The following is a 24651-nucleotide window of genomic DNA, read 5'->3' as shown; positions in this document are numbered from 1 at the left end:
AAGCCGTATGGGTTGTGAACACCATTTTATGTTGACTATGTTCCTGTTACTGTAATAATTATTCATAAAGAGGAAGGTTTTTGCTCTAGTTTGAAAAACCAAATCACCATATGCAAAATAGTGAGTCAGAACCTCTGTAACGTACCAGAAGGAGGCAACTGAATAAGATGTCTACACATTTCTTTAAAAAAAAAAAAAAAAAAAAACATTACCGTTGGGGTAAACAGCCATATAAGTGTGCAACATTAAAAAAAAACCAAATCATCCTTCAGTGGAGTCATAAAGACACAAATCTGAATAATCAGTAACTCAAAATAAATAATATTTTGTTACCATAAGGATATAAACAAAACCATAAAAATGATGAAGTCTCTGCACAGTTATGCTCGAGAAGTTTACTGTCTTCTTTCAGAAAGATAAATAGGCCTACACTCTTTCCATACCAGATGTTCATTTTTTAAATGGAAATTAAAAGACCCGTCCTACAAACAGAAATGAGTTTCATTTTCACAAGAGACATTATGTATGTTTGTGCAATTATTAATACACTTTATTGAGGACACTGATGTCAGTTTACCATATTTTTACTATGTTGTAAGCTTAAAACCAAACATGATGGGATAATCTGTAAAAAACAAATTTTTGTTTGTGGTGGGACATTCTAGATATAAGGTAAACAGCTTGCTTTCATGCACACCAGGACTGAGAGTTCTTCTTGCATCTGTCTGTGAAGGTGATAAATTCTGTAATATATATAAAAGAATAGACACGTCAGATATCCACAAGTGTATGATGGTGAGGAACATTTCTCATCCACACTCAATACAGTTCATCTGAAATGAGTCATGAATCTATGTCCCTGTCCTACGAAATGCATCAGAAATCAATAACTTTGCGCACACACAAAACAAGATTTTTTTTATTTAGACCTACAAATCTTTTTGCTTGTTTACTTACTTGAGATTGAGGCTGTGTGCTTAAATTCATACTTGTGTTTTTTTTTTTTTTTTTTTTTTGTGGTTATATAATATATAGCCATATCTACAGTCAGGGTCGTTTCTGAGCAAATGGGGGCCCTAAGCAAAATCCTACTTAGATAACAGCTGCCTTAGTCTTACTTGCAGCTTTTAGTAAAATAAAATGCAATAAAAAAAGACCTTGCTTTGCAGGGCCACTTATACCGCTTACAGTTAGAAATCGCCTTGTACTATTGACTATAGTTGTAGAGTTGGCTTGTCTACTTTAACCTCTCCTTATGGATCATGTTATATATGTAGGATGGCCTACTGTGTACCATATGAAACTCTGTGCACTACTTTGTTTTTTTTTGTTTTTTTTTTTTTAACGTGAACATATCCTAGAACATTTACCCAGATGTTTAAGTTACTGTCCTACTTGCTGCACACTGCTGTGACCTAAACAGTTGTATGGTTTCGTTGACTTCCACTGACGTTCTTCTCTTTATTTCAGGCTGTCTTTACACTGCTTTTGGGGCCCTTCGCCTTTTTCAATGCGCAGAAGACCAAATACCTCCAGATCATCACCTCTGTCATGAGATGGATTGGTAGGTTGTTCACGCTTTTTTGTTTTGTTATTTATTTAAAAATGTAATTTAAAAATAATATTTTTGTTTTGGTCTCGTTTTTTGTTTGTTTTCTTTGATTAGTTGTTCACACTTTTTTTAAATTATGTATTTTAAAAAGTTTATTAAAAAACACTTGCTTTTTGTTTGTTGGAAAGTTCACACAAATGTTATTTAATATAAAAAGTATTTAATATATTTAATTACGAAATATATCAATATATTTAATTAAAGAAAAACACATTTTTGGTCTTGTTTTTTGATTGGTTTTGTTTTATTTTTTCTTAGATTTTTTGTTCTGAAATGAGCCATCTGTTTACAAAATGCAGTGTTTGCACAAAGTACAGCCGACTAAAACTGAATATCCACAGTAGTATTCAAGTTTTACTTTAGACATAAAAATATGTTTGTGCATAAACATTTCTGCAAATAAAATGTTGTGAAAAACACGATAAAACAGCTGTACAGGAAAGGCGTATTAGCCAATCTAATTGTTTTGTTCAAAATCTGCCTCTTCAAGGTGCACCACCTTGGTTACTACTCTGCGATGTAGCTAGGGCCTGTCCATCATAAAAGCGTCCCACTCCATGTCTCTGCCTCTGCATCTCCCTCATTCCTCAACCTGACAGCCTAGACAGGCTATCTTAGGCGTGATTGGGCAGTCACTTACTGGCGACAGGACCAAAATAAAACCGCCAATCCTCACCAAAATCACAACCGCACTGAATTGTGGCTTCTGCTCCTGTGTGCTTGCACTTATGAATTCACATAAAATGTACAAAGAAAATGTATTTTTACTAAAATATTCTCAATGGTCATTTAGCTTTAAGGAAACTCCTGTCTGTCCTCTTGTTCACCTTCATTCCATTGATTCTACATGTCACAATGGCAGTACTAAATTCTGCATTGGCTTAAAATTCAGAATGCCAAATGTGGTCTCAGACTTTTGGACCTCACTGTATGTGTCAGTGAATGTAAAGACAGACTGTAGATATCTGCTGATTAGCATGTATACCATATTTCTGCCATCTGCATTGTAATGTACTGCCATTTAAGGGCACAATAACCTGAAGGGTAGACCTCATCCTGCTTGCTTCAGCAACATACTGCTGTTTGAAGCTGATGAACTTCACAGCCGTGCCGCTATTTCTCACACTGCTTATCCAGAATGTATTCCTGCTCTATTAACCATATGAATCAATATTGGGTCGTTTGTTCAATGTATGTATTATATTTGATAGATGATTCCTCTCAATCGTGAAGGAGTCATCATTGGTCTAGCTGGTTGCGTTTTGCTTTGTTTTGCAGTGTCTCTTTTTGCAGGTATGTATTATGGCTGCCCTGCAGCAAAGCAGCCATCTTTTCCCCTCTATTTAAATGTGCCTTACTCTTATCTTTGTTCATTGTTTCTGTTTTTCCTTCATCTGTTCTGAACCTCTAGAGGACAGAAGTAATTATTTGATAATGCATTCTTCTGATTTTTAGTCTATAGTTCCTGTGAATTTAAAGCCGTTCAGCAGAGTTTAATTTTTTTTTTTTTTTTACTGTTGGTAAAATGCCATCCCTCATAATAAGGTGTATCTGTGAGTTTTAAGTATCAAATTATGCCAGATAATAATAATAATAATAATAATATATTGTATCTTTAAACATAATGGTATAATATTAGACATAGTGGTGTCCAATTTCAGTATTTTTTAAATTAAGGTTTTTAAAGGCATTGAGCCACATCAACTGGTTTTAACAAGGTTATTCCAGTATTCTGCAAGGGTTGCTTCCTTACAAATTGATTGTTTTGCAGCTGTACTTGTTAATCAGGTTCTGGGGCACAATAAAGTGATTCCCAAGCAAAACAAACAAAACGTATGCCCTCATCATGAAGAAAAAGCATAATCATTTGTAACAGAAATCTTCAAACAAGAATTCAGTTTTTAGGCAGTCCAGCAATGCTCAGGGGTTTTAGCTCCTTTCTCCTCTTGTTAACATTTGAAAATATTTCTTAACATTAGTCATCTAATGCACAAAATTAATGCACTTTTTCTAATTTGCTTCTTAGCAGCTGCTAGTTAGGATTAAAAAAAAGCATTATCTGTGTTAATAGATGCCAGGTGAAAATTACAACTATACTATAAATCAGGGGTTGGCAACCTATGGCACGGGTAATCACTGGCACGCCAGCAACGGCGAGAGGGGAGTAGACTATTTTATTTATATAAATTCTGCACCTGCATTCCAATCTACATCTTGATGTAAGCCTTCCTCATGATCACGCAGAGTGTTTTCATGAGCTGAATGGGAGGCTAAATTGACCAAGATAATAAATTGAATCAGCACGGCCATTTACCAAGAAAATAAAAAATGGCACTCCATGTCAAAAAAGCTGCCAACCCCTGCTATAAACTGATAGATACAGACACTAATTTTTCCTGAGGAGAAATTCAGGATCAAAATAGTAGTAATATTAAATGCACTAGTACACTTTATAACTACAAACATGGTGCAACACATTATGTACTGTGCAAATGAAGTTCAAAAAATATTTTTCTAAGCAGTCAAATAATTCATGAAATAGTTACTGGAAAATCAATTTGTAAATATAGATTTCTACAAGCATCAGGTAACCAGATACAGAGGCCCCAAACAGCATTTGGACACTTAAGCCATACTTAAAAATGTATGAGTGCTGTTGCATTGAATAACAAAATATTAAACCAAGCAGGGGCGCATTAACACACTGGCTTACACGGGCGGAAGCCCAGGGTCCCACAACTCCCATGGGGCCCAGCAAGCAAACAAAATGTTTTACAAACAGAACTTTTTTTTTAGCTTGTAAAAGAAAAAAACTGATCTGTATTTTGAGAAAAAAAAAAGAAAAAAAAAACACTTTCTGGTTGTAAAAGGTTAGTGCAATTTGTTCATAGTAAATGTGTTGAACTACACCCGTAGTTACTGAGGGGAACTGAAAGCTTCCAATAATCCACTAAAGCTATAATAAACACTTCAAATCACCTTGAGACCAGTTGGTTACAAGTAATTACCAAAATAGTTTAGTTTTGAGAAAAGCTCTAGTATCATTTGTTTGCAGATGCCACTTGATTTGATATTTTTCATCTGTGCGATTTATTAATTTGTGAATTTTACACAGCCTGGCCAAAACAAAAGTCGCTGTTTGGATTTAAATAAGCAGACACTTAAGAGCCTATGATTGGATCATTATTGCAGTGATTAATATGTTTCAGCTGGCAACAGTTCTTTTAACCCTAACTGATGCAGTGTGTAGCTTCTCATTATTTAAAAAACCATGTCGGAAGACGTATCCTGTGGTCGTGGAAAAGATGTCACTGTGTTTCAGAAGGGGCAAATTATTGGCCTGCATCAAGCAAAGAAAACAACTAAGGAGATAACTAAAATCACTGGAATTGTGTGAAGAACTGTCCAACGCATTATTAAAACCTGGAAGGACAGTGGTGAACCGTCAGCTTCGTGGAAGAAATGTGGTCGGAAAAAAAATCTTGAATGATCATGATCAGAGATCACTAAATCGCTTGGCGAAGCCACATCGTAAAAAATCGACAGTGAAAGTAAGTTTCCACACGCACAATTTGACGAGAACTTACAGGATTGGGACTAAACAGCTGTGTGGCCACAAGAAAGCCACTTGTTCATGAGGCTAATCGGAAAAAAACGACTTCAATTTGCTAGGGAGCATAAAGATTAGACTGTGGGACAATGGTCATGTGGTCTGATGAGTCCAGATTTACCCTATTCCAAAGCGATGGGCGCGTCAAGGTAAGAAGGGAAACGCATGAAGTGATGCACCCATCATGCATAGTGCCCACTGTACAAGCCTCTGGAGGCAGTGTTATGATCTGGGGTTGCTTCAATTGGTCAGGTCTAGGCTCAGCAATGTTATGCAGCAATAAAATGAAGTCAGTTGACTACCTGAATGTACTGAATGACCAGGTTATCTCATCAATGGATTTTTTTCTTCGCTGACAGCACGGGCATATTCCAGGACAACAATGCCAAGATTCATTGGGCTCAAATTGAAAGAGTGGTTCAGGGAGCATGAGGAATCATTGGGATGTGCCGAAGAAGACTTTACGGAGTGGTTTGACTCTCCCGTCATCAATGCAAGATCTCGACCAAAAATTAATGCAACTCTGGATGGAAATAAATGTTGTGACATTGGATAAGGTTGTCGAAACAGTGACACGTTAAAAGCCAAGCTTGTATGTCTCGTTACTCTGTCAGGATTACTTCAACAACTTTGCACCTTGTTACATGGTTTTAAGTAACTAATGGCTGTAAGTAACAATATACAATTTCCCATATTCTGTTTGTTACATGATGTAATGAGACAAAAATGTGACGAAAAACATATATGTATGTTACTTTAACACTTTTTTGTGTATTACTTCATGACAAATAAACAGAATGTGGAAAATGGCATACCGTTTCTTACAGCAGATGATCCAGAAACAAGCCCAAACACAAGGTAAAACGGTTCATAGATGTTATAATAATCCTCACAGAGCGAAGTGAGATGTTACTTGTTTGTTTGTGAAACTAATGTGCTTGTATTTCACAAGTTCTTTTCCAACGCTATGACACAATATTATCCTATATGTATGATGTTTTTACCTATTTCTAATATGATTATACGATCATTTTGACCAAGTTTAGGGCTGGTTACACTGTTAATTCATCCTTTCATTTTGGTTTAATTCATTATTACATTTGGTTGAAGTTTGTTATTTTCTCACTGTTAAACTTGATAGCATTTATTCAGGATTAACATAAATACTCACGTAAATATACACGACACAAGGATTACTTCGTTAGTTTTTAACTTATTAGTTAGCAGCTCCAGTTTAAAGAGTTAAAAGGCAAAAAAATAAATTACTAGTTATCGTATCAGCCACAAAAAGCTGTGAGTTATCTTTATCGGCCCAGACATTCCATATCGGTGCATCCCTGCCATTTTTCAAGGTTCCATCCATTTAATTTGTGAGCGTTTGCCGAAATGTGGTACCAGTCGCTTATCAACTATTTCCCTCTTTTTAGCTGCCCTTTCCACACTTGTGCTTTTTCCCATGATCCACTGTGCTCTAAGTCATTACTCACAGCAGACAGCAGGACAAGCAGGCACGTCCCTTGTGTGTCTCTATTCACCCATAATGCACAGAGGGAGAGACCGTGGCTGCTCCTTTGTCAAATGAGATGTGGTAAGTAGGGTTTGCTTCAGTTGCCGTCAAGGGAGCCGCTTTGTGTTGTACCCTCAATGCCACCTGCCACCAGCACCTTCATTCCTCTGAGATCATACAATTACCTCAACGACCACGACCCCCTCATACATGAGCTAATACTGCTGTTTGTTGTTTCTTGTCTCGGTTGCAGTCGGTCATCTGTCTCTATATTTTGTAGACCGATATAAAACCTTAGTTTTCTCAAAGCCCATGGACTCTCCCTTTACAACCACTTGCATGAAATGCATAAAGCCATTTGTTTACTGGGAGCACAGGCATAGTGTCTTGTATGCAAAACTGTGGGTCTTTGCATGCATTATTTAGAAGGCTGTTTTATTGCTTGGGTAATTTAAATGGGAAGGATCACCTTCTCTGCTTTCAGCACTTAAGTAGAGGACATTTATCAGCTTTTGACATCAAGAGCGAAATGTGTCAGTCAGGTTGCCGCTTTAATTCATATTTAGTGTGAACGCAGAGGAACGGACAAATAGCTTGTGATTACTCCATGGAGATTAATGACTTCCTCTTGCGTTGCTCTGGTGAGCCACAGAGCATTCTAGAGAGACTGTAGTACTGTTGCTTGAACTTGGGGTGCAAGCCACCCAAACAAATCTGATGTGTTGTTCAGGTTGATGAGACCGTTGCTCCATTATCTGTTGGAGTTGTGCAAGGGCAGTCATAGACCTCCGCAATCGCTCAAATAAGCATGTGAGCTTTTTTTGTTTTGTTTTTTTTAGTATCCACTTGGTACCAAAGTACCAGTACATTTGACATCCCCAGACTCAGCCTTCATGGTTTATATAATGCATAAATTATGTAGGTGCACAAGATATAATGCATAAATTATGTAGGTGCACAAGATATAATGCATAAATAATATACTGTTGGTTGTGTAAAAGTTATGGAGGGCTTATCCACTGGTACAACAGAACAATTTGGTCATTCTTTATTTGTTTTGGTTTTGTCTTTTTCTGACTTTAATGTGTGACAAGTCAAAATAATAACTGCCCAGTTCGGCCGTAGGAGCTTCCCATGTACACTTGATGATAGCATTAGACAGAAGACTTGACATGAAATTAACCCAGTCCTGGTTTGGTTAACTCCTGACTGCAAACATTGCAAAAATGCTCTAATATGCACATTAAAAAAAGCTTTAAATAGCTAATAACAGACCAAGCTGATGTTGAACATCACCATTCTTCCATACTAAGGATATAAAAGGGGTTGGGTCCCGAACAGCATAAGCTTTGGGGATATTCTGCAGCAGTGTAGTCTGAAATATAGCTGCGCCTTAATGAATACCCCAGGCAATGGTTCAGCTCAGAGAGCCTGAAAATTGCTCAAGGAAAATGTGTTGGTGCCTCTCATTTTGTAGGACTTGCAGTATGGACAAGCCACAAAGCATCGTACACAACCTTTCCTTAACAGACCATTTGCTTTAGACCTCTGATCATCAATTGGGCTATATTAGATAAAATAGCTTTTGCTGTCCTCAGTGTGGATTCTCTACTGAGTTTCACATCTGAATGTGAATTGAGTGAAAAGAGATCTAGAATGTCTTGAATTTTGCGCTCCCTTAGGCCTGCTGTATATTGATGCACTCATTTGCCTCTTTAATGAGCTTTGGTTAAACTTTAATTCTTTAAAAATATGGTGGAGAATAAACTTCAGGCTGATTGGGAAGATATGTATACCCTATGCTTTCACTGTCTATCACATGACCATTTTCGTTCAAAAATTAGCAACCACATAATTTAATAATAATTAATTAATTAATTCCTTACATTTACAGGTGCATCTCAATGAATTAGAATGTCGTGGAAAAGTTCATTTATTTCAGTAATTCAACTCAAATTGTGGAACTCGTGTATTAAATAAATTCAGTGCACACAGACTGAAGTAGTTTAAGTCTTTGGTTCTTTTAATTGTGATGATTTTGGCTCACATTTAACAAAAACCCACCAATTCACTATCTCAAAAAATTAGAATATGGTGACATGCCAATCAGCTAATCAACTCAAAACACCTGCAAAGGTTTCCTGAGCCTTCAAAATGGTCTCTCAGTTTGGTTCACTAGGCTACACAATCATGGGGAAGACTGCTGATCTGACAGTTGTCCAGAAGACAATCATTGACACCCTTCACAAGGAGGGTAAGCCACAAACATTCATTGCCAAAGAAGCTGGCTGTTCACAGAGTGCTGTATCCAAGCATGTTAACAGAAAGTTAAGTGGAAGGAAAAAGTGTGGAAGAAAAAGATGCACAACCAACTGAGAGAACCGCAGCCTTATGATTGTCAAGCAAAATCGATTCAAGAATTTGGGTGAACTTCACAAGGAATGGACTGAGGCTGGGGTCAAGGCATCAAGAGCCACCACACACAGACATGTCAAGGAATTTGGCTACAGTTGTCGTATTCCTCTTGTTAAGCCACTCCTGAACCACAGACAATGTCAAAGGCGTCTTACCTGGGCTAAGGAGAAGAAGAACTGGACTGTTGCCCAGTGTTCCAAAGTCCTCTTTTCAGATGAGAGCAAGTTTTGTATTTCATTTGGAAACCAAGGTCCTAGAGTCTGGAGGAAGGGTGGAGAAGCTCATAGCCCAAGTTGCTTGAAGTCCAGTGTTAAGTTTCCACAGTCTGTGATGATTTGGGGTGCAATGTCATCTGCTGGTGTAGGTCCATTGTGTTTTTTGAAAACCAAAGTCACTGCACCCATTTACCAAGACATTTTGGAGCACTTCATGCTTCCTTCTGCTGACCAGCTTTTTAAAGATGCTGATTTCATTTTCCAGCAGGATTTGGCACCTGCCCACACTGCCAAAAGCACCAAAAGTTGGTTAAATGACCATGGTGTTGGTGTGCTTGACTGGCCAGTAAACTCACCAGACCTGAACCCCATAAAGAATCTATGGGGTATTGTCAAGAGGAAAATGAGAAACAAGAGACCAAAAAATGCAGATGAGCTGAAGGCCACCGTCAAAGAAACCTGGGCTTCCGTACCACCTCAGCAGTGCCACAAACTGATCACCTCCATGCCACGCCGAATTGAGGCAGTAATTAAAGCAAAAGGAGCCCCTACCAAGTATTGAGTACATATACAGTAAATGAACATACTTTCCAGAAGGCCAACAATTCACTAAAAATGTTTTTTTTATTGGTCTTATGATGTATTCTAATTTTTTGAGGTAGTGAATTGGTGGGTTTTTGTTAAATGTGAGCCAAAATCATCACAATTAAAAGAACCAAAGACTTAAACTACTTCAGTCTGTGTGCACTGAATTTATTTAATACACGAGTTTCACAATTTGAGTTGAATTACTGAAATGAACTTTTCCACGATATTCTAATTTATTGAGATGCACCTGTATATAGCGCTTTTCTAGGCACTCAAAGCTCTTTACATCATAGCGAGGGAATCTTCTCAACCACCACCAATGTGCAGCATCCACCTGGATAGTGCGCCAGAATGCCCACCACACACAAGCTATTGGAGGAGAGGAGAGTACAGTGATGTAGCCAATTTATGTGCATAGGGGATCATTAGGAAGCCATGGACATTTGGCCAGGACACTTGGGTTACACCCCTACTATTTACTCCCTGGAATTTTTAACAACCGTCATGACCTCGGTTTAACGTCTCATCCAAAAGACAGATTTAAGACTGAAGAAATACATAAAGTTAATTAATTTAAATTTAGTTTGACATATCCAAAGAGCCTGAAACCCTTGATTAATGTCTGTCACTTACAGTATGAAGAATTTTGCTCTGCAGTTGTTAAAGATCTTGAATGGCTACTGAAAGGTTGTAGGTTTGAACCTTGCAAAGGTTGATCCATGAACATCACCATTGTATCGTTATGCAAGACTTTAGATTACTCCTATGACAATGATTTTGCTAAACAGAATGTGTTCCTGCATCAACATCTTTTTCCCTCCCTTTAAAGGTAACCATGATTTTGGTGTGGCAGAATTTTGAAAAGTCGTAGCTGGGTGCCGCCGACGGATGCCGAACAGCGACTGGCTGCAGTGTGTGTACATTCATTAAAAACAGTGCTTTTTAATGTTTACTACCCAAATACCACTTTTGCGAATAAATAGCAGTCTATAATGATCCTAATTGACATAGAAACTATTTAGTGAATTCGCCTCTGAGTTTATGGATGATAATTTCAAAGATGGGATGTGTAGCTTAGATATCTGCTTAATGTTCTCAGTACTCATTCTTCTTCACTGACTCTTGATCATGATCACATTTTTTTATGTGACTCAAACTCATGGGTGCTTTCAGTTTATGAGACGTGTCCTTCAAAACCCAACACACCACGCTTTGGAAAGCTTTAGCAATAATTGTCAATTTAGTTGTAATTTTCATGTTCTTTTTCCCAAAACGTCTGTGCTTTGCTTTGACTTTGCTGTTTGAAATTATTTAGGCCCCTTTTCTGTCCTTGTCTGGCTTGGAGAGAACTACCTGTGTGGCTTCTTCAGCTGGCATTGGTGTCAGAAACAAACATATCAAGATGAATAAGACTTGAAGACAGTGATTCAAGTGGCATTTTCAATGGCCATCAGTAAGGCACTCTGAGGGAATTGATGCTGTGTGATGAATCGCTTTGCCGTGTGTGTCTGAACACAATCACATGTCATCCCTAAACAACAAAGGCCTCTGTGCTGAAGGTTAAGCATCTATACAACAACTTGAGTTGTGTTGTTAGATGTCAGGAGTATTTTGATTAAGTGTGCCCTTGATTTGTATTTTTTTATGCGGTTCGGTGCTTCTTTAAACGGCAAATGTTATGGAGAGGAGTGATGCATCTCGACTCAGACTACATTTTATCCATATCTGTGCCCTCTATGTTTGGTTCAAAGTGGTTATATTAGCCCTCTCTAAAGTTTTCTCCAGTGATTTGCAGTTCCATCAATACTGATGTCTGCTTTTGTCCTCGAGTTCAGCTGTTACGTATCTGCTACATTAAGCATGTAACACAATGAAGGTTACCTGTTGTTTTGCGATTGTTGCGCCTTTTGGCTTGGTCTTCATTATTGTTCTGTCCTTTTGTGACAGGTGCTTTTGTCTTTACAATGAAATTGAAAGGGAACCAATGCTGTTAAGCTCCAAAAAGAACCATAAAAGTAGTTCTTACAAGTCTTCTGAATCCAACCAACAGTTTTGTGAGAAAAAAAAGATTAATTTTAAGTTGCCGTTAATGGAAAATCTATTCAGAAGCTCTCAAATCTCATTAATACTTCCACATATTCAAACTTGGCATGACATGATTTGTTACGAGACATGGGTCTACCAATAGTGTTAGTCTTCATTGACTTCAAATCTGGCACAAAACATCTTTGAATTTAAATATATGTGATAATGAGATTGGTCATACAGGTTTTGAATGGCATAAGGGTGAGTAAATCATTTGATGGAACTAAGTACTTCCACATTGACAGTAATGACAGTGTGATATGCAGAGAACGGGATATGCTGGTCTGCGATATTTGCTTTTAAACATTAAAGATTTACCTCAATTTATTGGATTTGCTCCAGTTTGTTTGACACTGTGCTTTTTGGTCACATGCAGGACCTTTATTTGTACTCAAGTAATTTTTTATGGTTTTGTTATTTTTGGAATTAAAATTAGGACATTGGAGTTTGCATCATGAAAGGGTGGCAGTGTGCTCTTCCTTTATTTAAAAAATTTTTTTAACCCTAAAATGTGTACACTTGTAATGTAACTCCACATTAAATTCTTTTTTTCTTTGTAACTAGTGAATTATTTATTACCCCAACTTGCAACTACTGTTGCCATAGCCCAGTGCCCTCGATTAATAGACTAAGATTAGTGCGATCTGCACTTTGCCCCTTGCTTGCTGCCGGAATGTTTTAATCCTGCAGGAAGGAATGCATCTTTTTAAGCACTGAATGAGCATGTGGCTGAAAACTTTTGATGCTAATGGAGACCTTTGTTGTCATGAGCGCCTTTCCACCACTCAGATTGATTGCGCGTCAACTGGACCCTTAGTGTTTGGAAAGACCCAATCCATTTTCCCTGAAATAACAATAAGACTTTTGCCCCTAATCTAGCAAGGTGAGGCATTTGGAAAGACAAGAGAAAATTGGAAGAGGAAAACTAGCGCTAATCCTCCTTGTGAAGTTTTCATTGAGGAAAGGATGTGAGTGAAAGGCATACAGCTCAATAACAAGAATGCTTAGCTTGCTCTGGTATCCTCTTGAGACTTTGGCACCCTGTTAATCAAGATTGAAGCATTTATGTCATGTCACCTCACAGCAGGAGGCTAGGACAGGATGGTCTTTAGCAGCTTCCTTGTTTGGGGGATTAGAAATTGATGTGGTGGCCCCTTGCTGTGTAACCAATCTATCAGTGGGGTAACCTGTCATTACGTATAATAAGAAACTGAAATCCTTTATCGCATTGTATCTGGGTTGGACCAGGTGTAAGTCACAACCACTTCAGAGGAAGAACTAGTAGAAAATTTGTTTGAGAGCCTTAAGGCCAAAGTTCATTTTGCTTCCACACAGCGGATCGCTCCCGCCCAGTATGCGTGACGTAAATTTAGTCACAATCCGTTCTGCATGGCCTCGACTTGCGGACGCAATCATCGTCCGTGCACAGCGTTGGTGCATGCACCAGCCATTGATTCTACTAAAAGAGTATTACAAAGTTGTAGTGGGCATGCGTCAAACGTGGTCAGAGTATGCTCACAAAGGCAACGTGGTCGACCAGGCGCAATCTGATACCTGGAAATATACCTGGGCCTTTAGTAGTAGGCTTAGGATCGATGCCTTTCATGCATCAATAATCAGCAAATTTTCCCGATTACTATCAATCTATACTCACTGAGCACTTTATTAGGAACACTGTGGTTCTAATGAAGTGCACAATGTGGTCTTCTGCTGTTGTAGTCCATTCGCCTCAAGGTTCGACGTGTTGTGCATTCTGAGATGCTATTCTGATCACTACAATTGTACAGAGGGGTTATCTGAGTTACCGTAGCCTTTCTGTCAGCTCGAACCAGTCTGGCCATTCTCCATTGACCTCTCTCATCAACAAGATATAGCACCATTCTGAGTAAACTCTGGAGACTGCTGTGCGTGAAAATCCCAGGAGATCAGCACCAACAATCATGCCACGGTTGAAATCACTGAGATCACATTTTTCTCCATTCTGATGGTTGATGTGAATATTAACTGAAGCTCCTGACCTGTATCTGCATGATTTTATTCATTACACTGCTGCCACACGATTGGCTGATAGATAATCGCATGAATAAGTAGGTGTACAGATGTTCCTTATGAAGTGCTCAATGATTGTATGTCAGCATTTTTTTTTATTTTTTTTTTAGATAGGGCTACTCGTTGCTACACTGAACCCTAAATCTTTTGCAAAGGCTTATAAGTATTCTTCAGTAGCCTGTGAGGTCCAGGAGTCAATAGTAAGAGCGATGCCCTTTGCCTTCTCAAGCTGCGTATGCACAACTATCTTTGTCTCTTTATACATATTTCTCAGCACAACGTTAATAAAATGTGAGTGGCTGGGTAACTTAAACTCCGGTTTCATTTTCTCTAACATGTTTTGGAAAAAGGGACTCTCCACTAAGAGGCTTCATATCTCAGAATATAAACTTAGCCACACAATTTGTTAGCTTCTTGGCCTGTGGCGACTCAATTGAAAACCTTTTCCTAGGGTTCAAAGCTTCCCCAATAGGTTGTACCTGTTTACTCCCTTTCGCTGCTCACCCCTGCCATTTGCCATGATATCTGTGCATATGGGATATTAGATTGGTTGTGTTCCTGGAGTATGCCAATTCAGCCTTGCAATTTTTACAAACTGTTTTTGATTTATCCAGGTATTGGCCAGCACCATCAACCCAGAATTCGATTTGTTTTTTTTTTGTTTTTTTTGTTTTTTTGCCTTTTTCCCTAAACTCTCCAATTTGTTTGTCTGCCATAACATTACCCACAATGAAACACCATTCGAAACAACAGCTTCACAAATGTAGGGGAGACAAAGGTGACGATAACTTAGTATTAAGGACAGTAAATGTTATATTACCCTCTTGGGGTCATTAAACGGAGGTCAGCTGACTGTGAATCGGAAAGCACACAAACTATAATTACTGGGCAAACATTATTCATCAGAATCAGAATCAGCTTTATTGCCAAGTATGTTTACACATACAAGGAATTTGTCTTGGTGACAGGAGCTTCCAGTGTACAACAATACAAAAACAATACAAAAACAGCAGCAAGACATAGATAATAATATAAAATAAAAAATAATTATACACATACGTACAGACACACACATGCATACACACATACACATGGGTAGTGCAAATCTAATACAATCTGTTATGTACAGTGCAAATACAAATCTGTTATGTACAGTGCAAATGTTTTTTTTTTTTTGTTTTTTTCTCTCAGAGGAATGAAATGGCAGAAGAGGTTGGATGTGTTGGATAAATAATAAGAAAGACTAAACTGTGCATTGCACATAGTTATTGCTCAATGGGGCAATTTAACTGTTCATGAGATGGATAGCCTGAGGGAAAAAACTGTTCCTGTGGCTGACGGTTCTGGTGCTCAGAGCTCTGAAGTGTCGGCCAGAAGGCAACAGTTCAAAAAGTTAGTGGGCAGGGTGAGTGGGGTCCAGAGTGATTTTTCCAGCCTTTTTCCTCACTCTGGAAGTGTATAGTTCTTGAAGGGGGGGCAGGGGGCAACCAGTAATCCTCTCAGCAGTCAGAACTGTCCTTTGTAGTCTTCTGATGTCTGATTTCGTAGCTGAACCAAACCAGACAGTTATTGAAGTGCAGAGGACAGACTCGATGACTGCTGAGTAAAACTGTATCAGCAGCACCTGTGGCACGTTGAATTTCCTCAGCTGGCGAAGGAAGTACAACCTCTGCTGGACCTTTTTCACAATGTGAGTCAATGTGGGTCTCCCACTTCAGGTCCTGTGAGATGGTAGTGCCCAGGAACCTGAATGACTCCACTGCTGCCACAGTGCTGTTTAGAATGGTGAGGGGGGTCAGTGTTGGGGTGTTCCTCCTAAAGTCCACAATCATCTCCACCGTTTTGAGCATGTTCAGCTCAAGGTTGTTTTGACTGCAGCAGACAGCCAGCTGTTCAACCTCCCTTCTGTATACAGACTCATCGTCATCTCAGATGAGGCCGATGACAATGGTGTCGTCTGCAAATTTCAGGAGTTTGACAGAGGGGTCCTTGGCGATGGAGTCATCGGTGTAGAGGGAGGAGAGTAGTGGGGAGAGCACACATCCCTGGGGGGCACCAGTGCTGATTGTACAGGTGCTAGAAGTGAGTTTCCCCTGTCTCACAAGCTGCTGCCTGTCCATCAGAAAGCTGGTATTCCACTGACAGATAGACATGGGAACAGAGAGTTGGTGTAATTTATTCTGGAGTATAGCTGGGATGATGGTGTTGAAAGATGAACTGAAGTCCACAAAAAGGATCTTTGCATATGTCCTTGGTCTGTCCAGATGTTGCAGGATATGATGCAATCCTATGTTGACTGCATCATCCACAGACCTGTTTGTTCGATAAGCAAATTGAAGGGGATCTAGAAAGGGTCCAGTGATGTTCTTCAGGTGGGCCAACACCTGTCTCTCAAATGATTTCATGACCACAGATGTCAGGGCGACAGGTCTGTAGTCATTAAGTCCTGTGATTTGTGGTTTGGGACAGGAATAATGATTGAGCGTTTGAAGCAGCATGTGACTTCACACTGCTCCAGTGATTTATTGAAGATCTGTGTGAAGATGGGGGCCAGCTGGTTAGCACAGGATCAAAGACACGCTGGTGAGATGCCATCTGGGCCTGAAGCCTTCCTCGTCTTTTGTTTCCGAAAGAAGTGGCTCACATCATCTTCACAGATCTTAAGTGCAGGTTGAGTAGCAGGAGGGGGGAGGAGGGGGGTTGCAGGAGGTGTTGGTGTTTCTGTGAGGTGAAGGTCAGAGTGGGTGTGGGGTGTGAGATTGGGCCTTTCAAATCTGCCATAGAACACATTCAGGTCGTCAGCCAGTTGTTGGTTCCCTACAGGGTTGGGGGTAGGAGTCCTGTAATTTGTGAGTTGTTTCATGCCACTCCACACTGATGCAGGGTCGTTAGCTGAAAACTTGTTTTTCAGCTTCTCAGAGTATCTTCTTTTAGCCACTCTGATTTCCTTGTTCAGTGTGTTCCTGGCCTGATTGTACAAGACTTTATCCCCACCCCTTTAAGCATCCTCTTTGGCCTGATGAAGCTGCCTGAGCTCTGCTGTAAACCACGGTTTGTCATTGTTGAACTTTAAATAAGTCCTAGTAGGAATGCACATATCCTCACAGAAACTGATATATGAAAAACAGTATCTGTGAGCTCATCCAGGTCTGTGGCTGCAGCCTCAAAAACACTCCAATCTGTGCAATCGAAGCAGGCTTGTAGTTCCCGCTCTGCTTTATTGGTCCATCTCTTTACAGTCCTTACTACTGGCTTGGTTGATTTTAATTTCTGCCTGTAGGTTGGAAGAAGATGAACCAGACAGTGATCAGAGAGTCCCAAAGCTGCTCTTGGAACAGAGTGATATGCATCCTTTGTTGTTGTGTAGCAATGATCCAGTATGTTCCTGTCTCTGGTGGGGCATGTGATGTGCTGTTTGTATCTGGGCAGTTCACGTGTGAGGGTTGCTTTGTTAAAATCCCCAAGAATAATAATAACTGAGTCCGGGTACTGTTGTTCTGTGTCTGTGATTTGATCAGCCAGCTGTTGCAGCGCTGTGTTCAAACATGCGTTTGCTGCGATATACACACTCACCAGAATAAACGAGGAAAACACCTGCGGCGAGTAGAAAGGCTTACAGTTAATAAAGAGCGCTTCCAAATTAGGACAGCACATCCTCTTTAATGTTGTTACATCTGTACACCAACTTTCACTCATATAAAAGCATGTTCCACCGCCTCTCGTTTTCCCCGTTAACTCCGTGATGCGATCCGCTCTGAACAACTGGAAGCCCGGCAGATGTAACACGCTGTCCGGAATGGCTTCACTCAGCCAGGTTTCTGTGAAGCACAAGGCAGCAGAGGTTGAAAGTCCTTGTTTGTGCGGGTGAAGAGATGTAGTTCGTCCGTTTTGTTAGGAAGAGTGCGGAGATTCACTAAGTGAATACTCGGCAGCGCTGTTCGAAATCCATGCCGATGGAGCTTGACCAGCACACAAGCTCGTCTCCCTCACCTGCGTCTCTTGAACAACAGAGCTGCGCCTCCAACTAAAATGTCTAGCAAAACGTCTGAATATTCGAGAACCGGGGAAAGATTGTCTGGTACATGCTGTCGAATGTTCAGCAGTTCGTCTCTGTTAAAACTCACTGGAAAGAGATTACTAAACACAGGACAAACAAACAAAAACAACAAAAGAACCAAGAAGCTCCACACCCAGGCAGCCATCCACGGCGCCATCATGATAGTTCGCCTTAAAATTACGACAAACTGCACTGATGTTTTTGTTTTTTCAAGTTGTTGGTTTGGTGATATTTCTCCTGTTCTCGCACGTCACCCTGGGAGAACTTGGCTGGGTAAATAGCCTTGATGATTGGTTAAAATTAATCCTGGGTGTGTGGTTTGGACGTGAAGTTCTTTACTTATTTATTTTTCTCTTTTTAGTTATTTTAAAATGACATAGCTGCACGTAGTATAAGCACAGATCACATTCGTTTATTTTTTTACAAGAAAAAAGTTGGTTTCTTCCATTGTATAAATGAAGCTTTACCTACTCCTGAACATCAGAGTAAGACAATGAATTTTAGATGGTCTCTTTATATTTTGGTCAGAGGACCCCAGACCTCTGAACCAAACTTTTTTCCAGTCAAAACTCTGGCTATTCGATTCTAGCCAGAAGATATATCCATAAGCAGGATTTAACCCCCCAGCTCTAGTTGATTGAGATAACAAATGGATGAGCTGGAGCAGTCGTTTGGGGGTTTTCACCATCAGCACTCTACCAGGTTGTCCATGCAGGGGACATCAGCTAAAGGAGTTATTGGTCCATTCCAACCAGCTCAGCATTTCCACCAGCCCATTACGCCCTTAACAATCTCATCTTGTTCAGCATTGATCGCCACATTGATCAGATTACAAATACAGAAAGACAAGCATTTTAAATGTTTTTGTTTTTTCTTTAAGTTCAATATTATAGAAGTAATGAAGGGAAGTAAAAAAGAGGAATGGGTAATTAGGGGCTTAATAAAATAACTTCTGCTCTTATTCTGACCAGAGGCTGTTTCTGTGTGCAAACCAATTAGTCAAGGCTAATGAATATTCATTAGTACACATGTGTTCCCTTATACAGTGCAAGTCTGCTTTATTTTTATTGTTCCCATATGATTGTATTTACAAATGTGTGTTTGTAATATATTTAAAGGAATGTTTTAGGTTCAATACAAGTTAAGTTTAATAAACATCATTTGGGGCATAATGTTGATCCCCACAAAACATTTTCTTAAAAAAAAAAAAAAAAAGCCAAAATTGAGGATCCAGTGAGGCACTTACAATGGATGTGAATGGGGGCCAATTTGTAAATTTTAAAATACTCATTGTTTCAAAGGTATAGCCACAAGGCATATATGATATGCGTGTTAACATGATTTTTTTATGATAAAATCGCTTACTTTCTGTAAAGTTATAAAATTTTACCGCTTCGTTGCCATGATTACACATCACTGTAAACCCTGTAATGCCAGTAACTTGGTAAACCACTGGAAAAACAATTATGTAATCAACTTTACAGCTCAAATAATACAGAAAAATTAATGCACGTGCTATTAAAATTAAAAGCTTCATATTTCTGCCTTCAAGCCATCCAGAAATTGGCCCCATGCATTGCCATTTTAAGTGCCTCACTTTCACCTCGATTTTTGCTATATTTAAAGAAAAGGAGGGTGAGTTGAATTTTTGTTTTTTGTTTTTTTGGTAATCAACATTATGCCACAAATGTTGTCGATTGAGCTTAACTTGTATTGAACCCGGAACATTCCTATAAATACATGAAATAGGTCTCCAAAAATTTGATTGATCGGATTTCAAAGCACATACGAATGTGGCTTTTTTTTCCTGTTCAGACTATAAAAAATAAAAAAAATGGATTTGAATGGAAATCGAATTTGAGCTGCCAATATTAACAAAGCTGTAGTATGATCTCATTATGACATACTCCTGTTAAAATATGGGATTAATGTACAGTAAAAAAAAAAAAAAAAGAAAAATTCAACATAATGCAGATTTAATTACATTCAGATGTTTATAATGCTGTTTTCTCTCTGTCTCTCTCTCTTTTAGCATTTACCATGATGATAATCCTGGCTTTGATCCGTATTGGCAAGGGGCACGGGGAGGGCCACCCACCTGTGGCACAGATCTCAGGTGTGCCCAACCTCTTTGGGGTTTGTGTGTATTCTTTCATGTGCCAGCACTCCCTGCCTTCACTTGTGACGCCCATCTCCAATAAACAACGCATGAGTGTCCTGGTCATGGCCGACTACATTCTCATCCTGTGCTTCTACAGCCTTCTATCCTTCACAGCTATCTTTTGCTTCGATAGTTCCCTGTTGCGCGACATGTACACGTTAAATTTCACTGATAACTGCGACGTACTGGGAATTCCAGTGTTGCGCTACTTCCTGGGCCTCTTCCCGGTCTTCACCATTAGCACCAACTTTCCCATAATAGCCGTCACACTACGCAACAACTGGAAAACTCTCTTCCACCGGGATGGCGGCACCTACCCTTGGGTGGTGGACCGCATTGTTTTCCCACTCATTACTCTGGTGCCACCCATAATTGTGGCCTTCTGTACCCATGATCTGGAGTCACTTGTGGGCATCACTGGTGCATATGCCGGCACGGGCATTCAGTATATCATCCCAGCCTTCCTGGTATACTTAAGTCGGCGTCATCTTGAGCCTGTGCTCGGAAGGGATGCAGTAAATAAGCACAGGTCACCGTTCAGGCACAGTTTCTGGGTGTGGTTTGTGATATTGTGGGCAACATTCTGTCTAATGTTTGTTACGGCTAATATTGTCCTTACCGAAACCAAGAACTGAATAAAAATGATTTTTCTTTGTTAAAGCCTGACTGGTTTGTTGTCAGATTATACCTTTGCAAAGGTGACATCAGCAGAAATTCTATTCAGTCTAGTTTAATGAAATGTTTAAAAGGGACCAAAAGTAGTTTTGGCATTACTTGAAAAGATTGATTGAAGATTGAAAAGGAGAAACTTAATGTTTGTTCTCTCACAAATCCACAGTCCTTTAGTGAATGTTCTGTTAGCTGGACATAGCAAAACTGGTTTAGAGAATTTAAAACATTTGAGTAACTAGACGTACTCATTCAAATCTTGTTTGAGTCTTTGTTACTTTTTCTTGTGTCGTTCTTAGTCGGGTGAATCTCATGAAAACAGTGAATATTTCAATTCAAATAAAAACAAAGTTTGAAATTATGTTTTTGCATTATGAAAATGAAGCCTAATTTTAGGACCATCAAGATGTTATGCATTGTAAGATTATTTTTGTGACAGTTAAGCACATATATCCCTCCAAATACTCATTATTGTAATGCATCCTGTCGTTTTAAGTTCTTGTCATTCTAATACAGTTCTCATAGATAATCAGTATTGTAATGCAGTTATTTGTATTTCATTTTTTAAATTACTGTAATACAATGATTATTTTAATTAAAATTAGCATTATTCATAGGCAGTGCAACAAATACTGTACTATCATGATGTATAAGTACTCTACAATGTAGTTAATGCATCACTGTTTTTTCTTTTTTTTTAATACAGTCATGTAAATTAGATTATTTTACATTACAGTAATGAATTTTTGGGGGTGCTTAATTGTCTGAAACATGTCACAATGCAAACATTCATTTTCATTTTTCTTTAAGCAAAATTTCATATCTCTCTCTTTTGATTTTAGGGTGAAAAATAACATTTTTGACAGGTTTCGTGAGATTCACCCTGTCGGCCTCTGATCTTAGGGAGACACAGTGAGCTGTTGTTTCTTTGTTCTTCTGAACTTGTTGAAAAACAATATTCAGCCAAGAACTAGCATACCAAAAATATTCGTAATATTCATAAAGCAAATACAAACAGACTGACAATAAACATTCTTTGTTTCGTCTTCCAAACCTTGGTTCTGTCTGAGATCATTAGTGCTTCACGGCTGGCATTTTCAATGCTCCTAACTGCCTGCTGGCACCTCGCCGTGTCTCCTGCGGTGACTGATGGTGACACAAGCGCATCGGTTGTCTGAATAATGCGTTCGGCCCTGGAGTTCAATCGCAGTTCATCAGCAGATTGATAGAGCCATTGAATCCTTCCATATGTTCTCCATGTACTGACGTCCTGCCGGTTCTCAAACGGACCCTTAGGGAGGCAGAAGTGGAAGACGAACCTGATATTGAATGGACGCATCTGCCTCATGATCTATAGAGAGAGATGTCTGTTATCAGTTATCAGTGTAAAGAGCAAGTCACTACAAAATGAGTCACTATAATTCTGATGAAATTGTCCTGAGTTTGGCTTGAATTCAAATCTATATCAATGGCAGCTGATTTCCACCCTTCCTTTTATTTATTTTTTGCATATTGCCCGTTTTGGTAATTTCTGTTGGCTTCTTTAAATATAATTTTACATTTACATGGGGAGGTTTGATTGTTTTTTGTTTTGTTTTTTGCTTTGCTTTTTTGTTTTATTTTTGTTTTGTGGTTTTTGTTTTATTTTTTGTTTTGTTATTGTTTTGGTACTTTCTGTTGGCTTCTTTAAATGTAATTTTACATTTACATGGGGGGGGTGGGTGTTCATTTGTACATTTTGTTTTGATTGGTTTTTGGTTTTGTTTTTTGCTTAGCTTTTTTGTTTTATTTTTGTTTTGTGGTTTGTTTTATTTTTTGTTTAATTTTTTTGTTTGTTTTGATTTGTTATTGTTTTTTATTTATGTTTTGTGTTTTTGTTTTGTTTTGAGTTCTTTGTTTTTTTTTTTTTTTTCAGGCTCTGTCCACCTTTCATCTGCCTCAGGATTTGGATGTTATAGTTTTTTGTTTGTTTTTCTTTTTTATGTTTTTGTTTCAAGTTTTTTCCCCCTTTTGTGTTTTTGTTGTTTTTTCCACCTTATGTTTGCCTCAAGATTTGGATGCATTTGGAATCTATCACAAAGCTCATTAGTTTGTCACTTTACATGATTTCCTTTGTGTTTTTGACTGCGGTTGATTTGCTTGATCATCTGTGACTTGTTTGATACTATAAACTGATTGCTGCTCTCTATGAGAGCACTGCCTCCCGATTTAAAGTGGCATTAAAACCAAAACTGCTCTAACCCAAGGCATTCTGCCTCTATTTTGGGTTTGTGTTCAAACTGCTATTGATTTTGAGGGAAATATATCATTGTAAATACGATGTTGTTTTATGGACAGAACGGAAGTCTCTTTTCTATTCAGCTCTTACTCTGATACTGTTTTCCAAAAACTTTAAACTGTAAAGAATTGTAATTGGAGATAGTACATGCATTGGCATACATGTCTCCCTGTTAAGCACAAAAACTACATTAGTGAAATGGTATAATGTAACCAAATGAATCTGTCCATGTATTTTTTTTTTGTTTGTTTTTTTTTTAATTAAACAAATGTGCCTTTTTCCCAGGATCTTCCTACCTTTACCTGAATGATTATTTCTCTCTTTCTGGTTTTTCTCTGTTATTCAAGACAAAAAATATGTCTTTCATGCCTCTGTGTTGTGCAGCCCATCAAAAACACTTGCATGTAAGTCACTTCAGATACATGACAATCACCTTCTACCACCGTCTCGTTAAAATAAACATGGAAATACTCTTTCATCTTTGAGACTGACTTATGCATTTTGTATTCTTCTATTGATTTTTTTATTTTGTATTGTGTGTTGCATCATGGTAAAAAACAAAAACAAAAAAAAATGTCCACATTTGCTGTGTTGTTGCTGGGATGTTGGATTTACACTGCTGGTTTGATTAGATGAAATGTGGCATTTTTATTGGTTTAGTTGTTCTCTGTAGAACGTGCTCTGGGTAATGATGGTGAAGCTGTCAATTTCCCCTCCACCATAAACCATACTTCACTATCAGGTATTTATTTATTGTTACTTATATATAAACTACTTATTCCATCTCTTTGAACAATTTAGGGGAGACCAAGGCAATGGGGAAGTTTCAAAGGCTATACCACAATAAAGTTAATAAAGTTAAATTGCTTAACTCTAACATTGGTTAAATAATCTTTTTGGGAATTTAATCCTACAAATCCCAATATCATCATCAAATTTTGAACTAGGTGGTAACCAGGGGTTTTCAACCTGTGGGGTGCGGGCATTTATAGGGATTTTGATTCATCATAGTTAGTCGAGTCATTTGAATCCGTTCACCAAAAAGATTTGTTTTGTCATCATTTCCGCAGACTATCTTTATGCCAGTCGGTTGCGACAAATAAGCGTCTTTTATGTGTTGAATCATTGACTCATTCAAAAACAGTTCAAAACAATGGCAATAAGCGAGAACGATTCCTTCATTCAAAAACACCAATTCGTTCACGGATGAAACACTGCTAGTTTTTAGGATTATACTCTAGTGATGTGGCAAAGATTAGACAAAACTACCAACCGCACATAAAATACGGATTCACGTGCATCGCTAAATAAAGAATCACTTCCACATTGTGTTGTATTTTCTTTAAAACCTGTGAAACTAATAAGACAATCCAAACTCCCGACGTTCGAAGATGAAGCTGATTGA

At 38.6% G+C, this 24651-nt stretch overlaps 1 protein-coding gene across 1 annotated transcript in view; it reads left to right on the top strand.

Moving 5' to 3' along the window:
• tmem104 (transmembrane protein 104) overlaps positions 1–23731 on the top strand; it is a 67610-nt gene extending 43879 nt beyond the window's left edge. The window contains exons 9-10 of the mRNA XM_051713735.1: positions 1471–1564; positions 20171–23731. Of these exons, the coding sequence (XP_051569695.1) occupies positions 1471–1564; positions 20171–20934 (858 nt within the window). The 3' untranslated portion in view covers positions 20935–23731. The remainder of the gene's footprint in view (positions 1–1470; positions 1565–20170) is intronic.
• The last annotated feature ends 920 nt before the right edge of the window (positions 23732–24651 follow it).

Source organism: Myxocyprinus asiaticus, chromosome 13 (genome assembly GCF_019703515.2).
Source record: "Myxocyprinus asiaticus isolate MX2 ecotype Aquarium Trade chromosome 13, UBuf_Myxa_2, whole genome shotgun sequence".
Taxonomy (NCBI): Eukaryota; Metazoa; Chordata; class Actinopteri; order Cypriniformes; family Catostomidae; genus Myxocyprinus; species Myxocyprinus asiaticus.
Note: the sequence above shows the minus strand (reverse complement) of the source record. Positions and strands in the feature narration are given on the sequence as shown.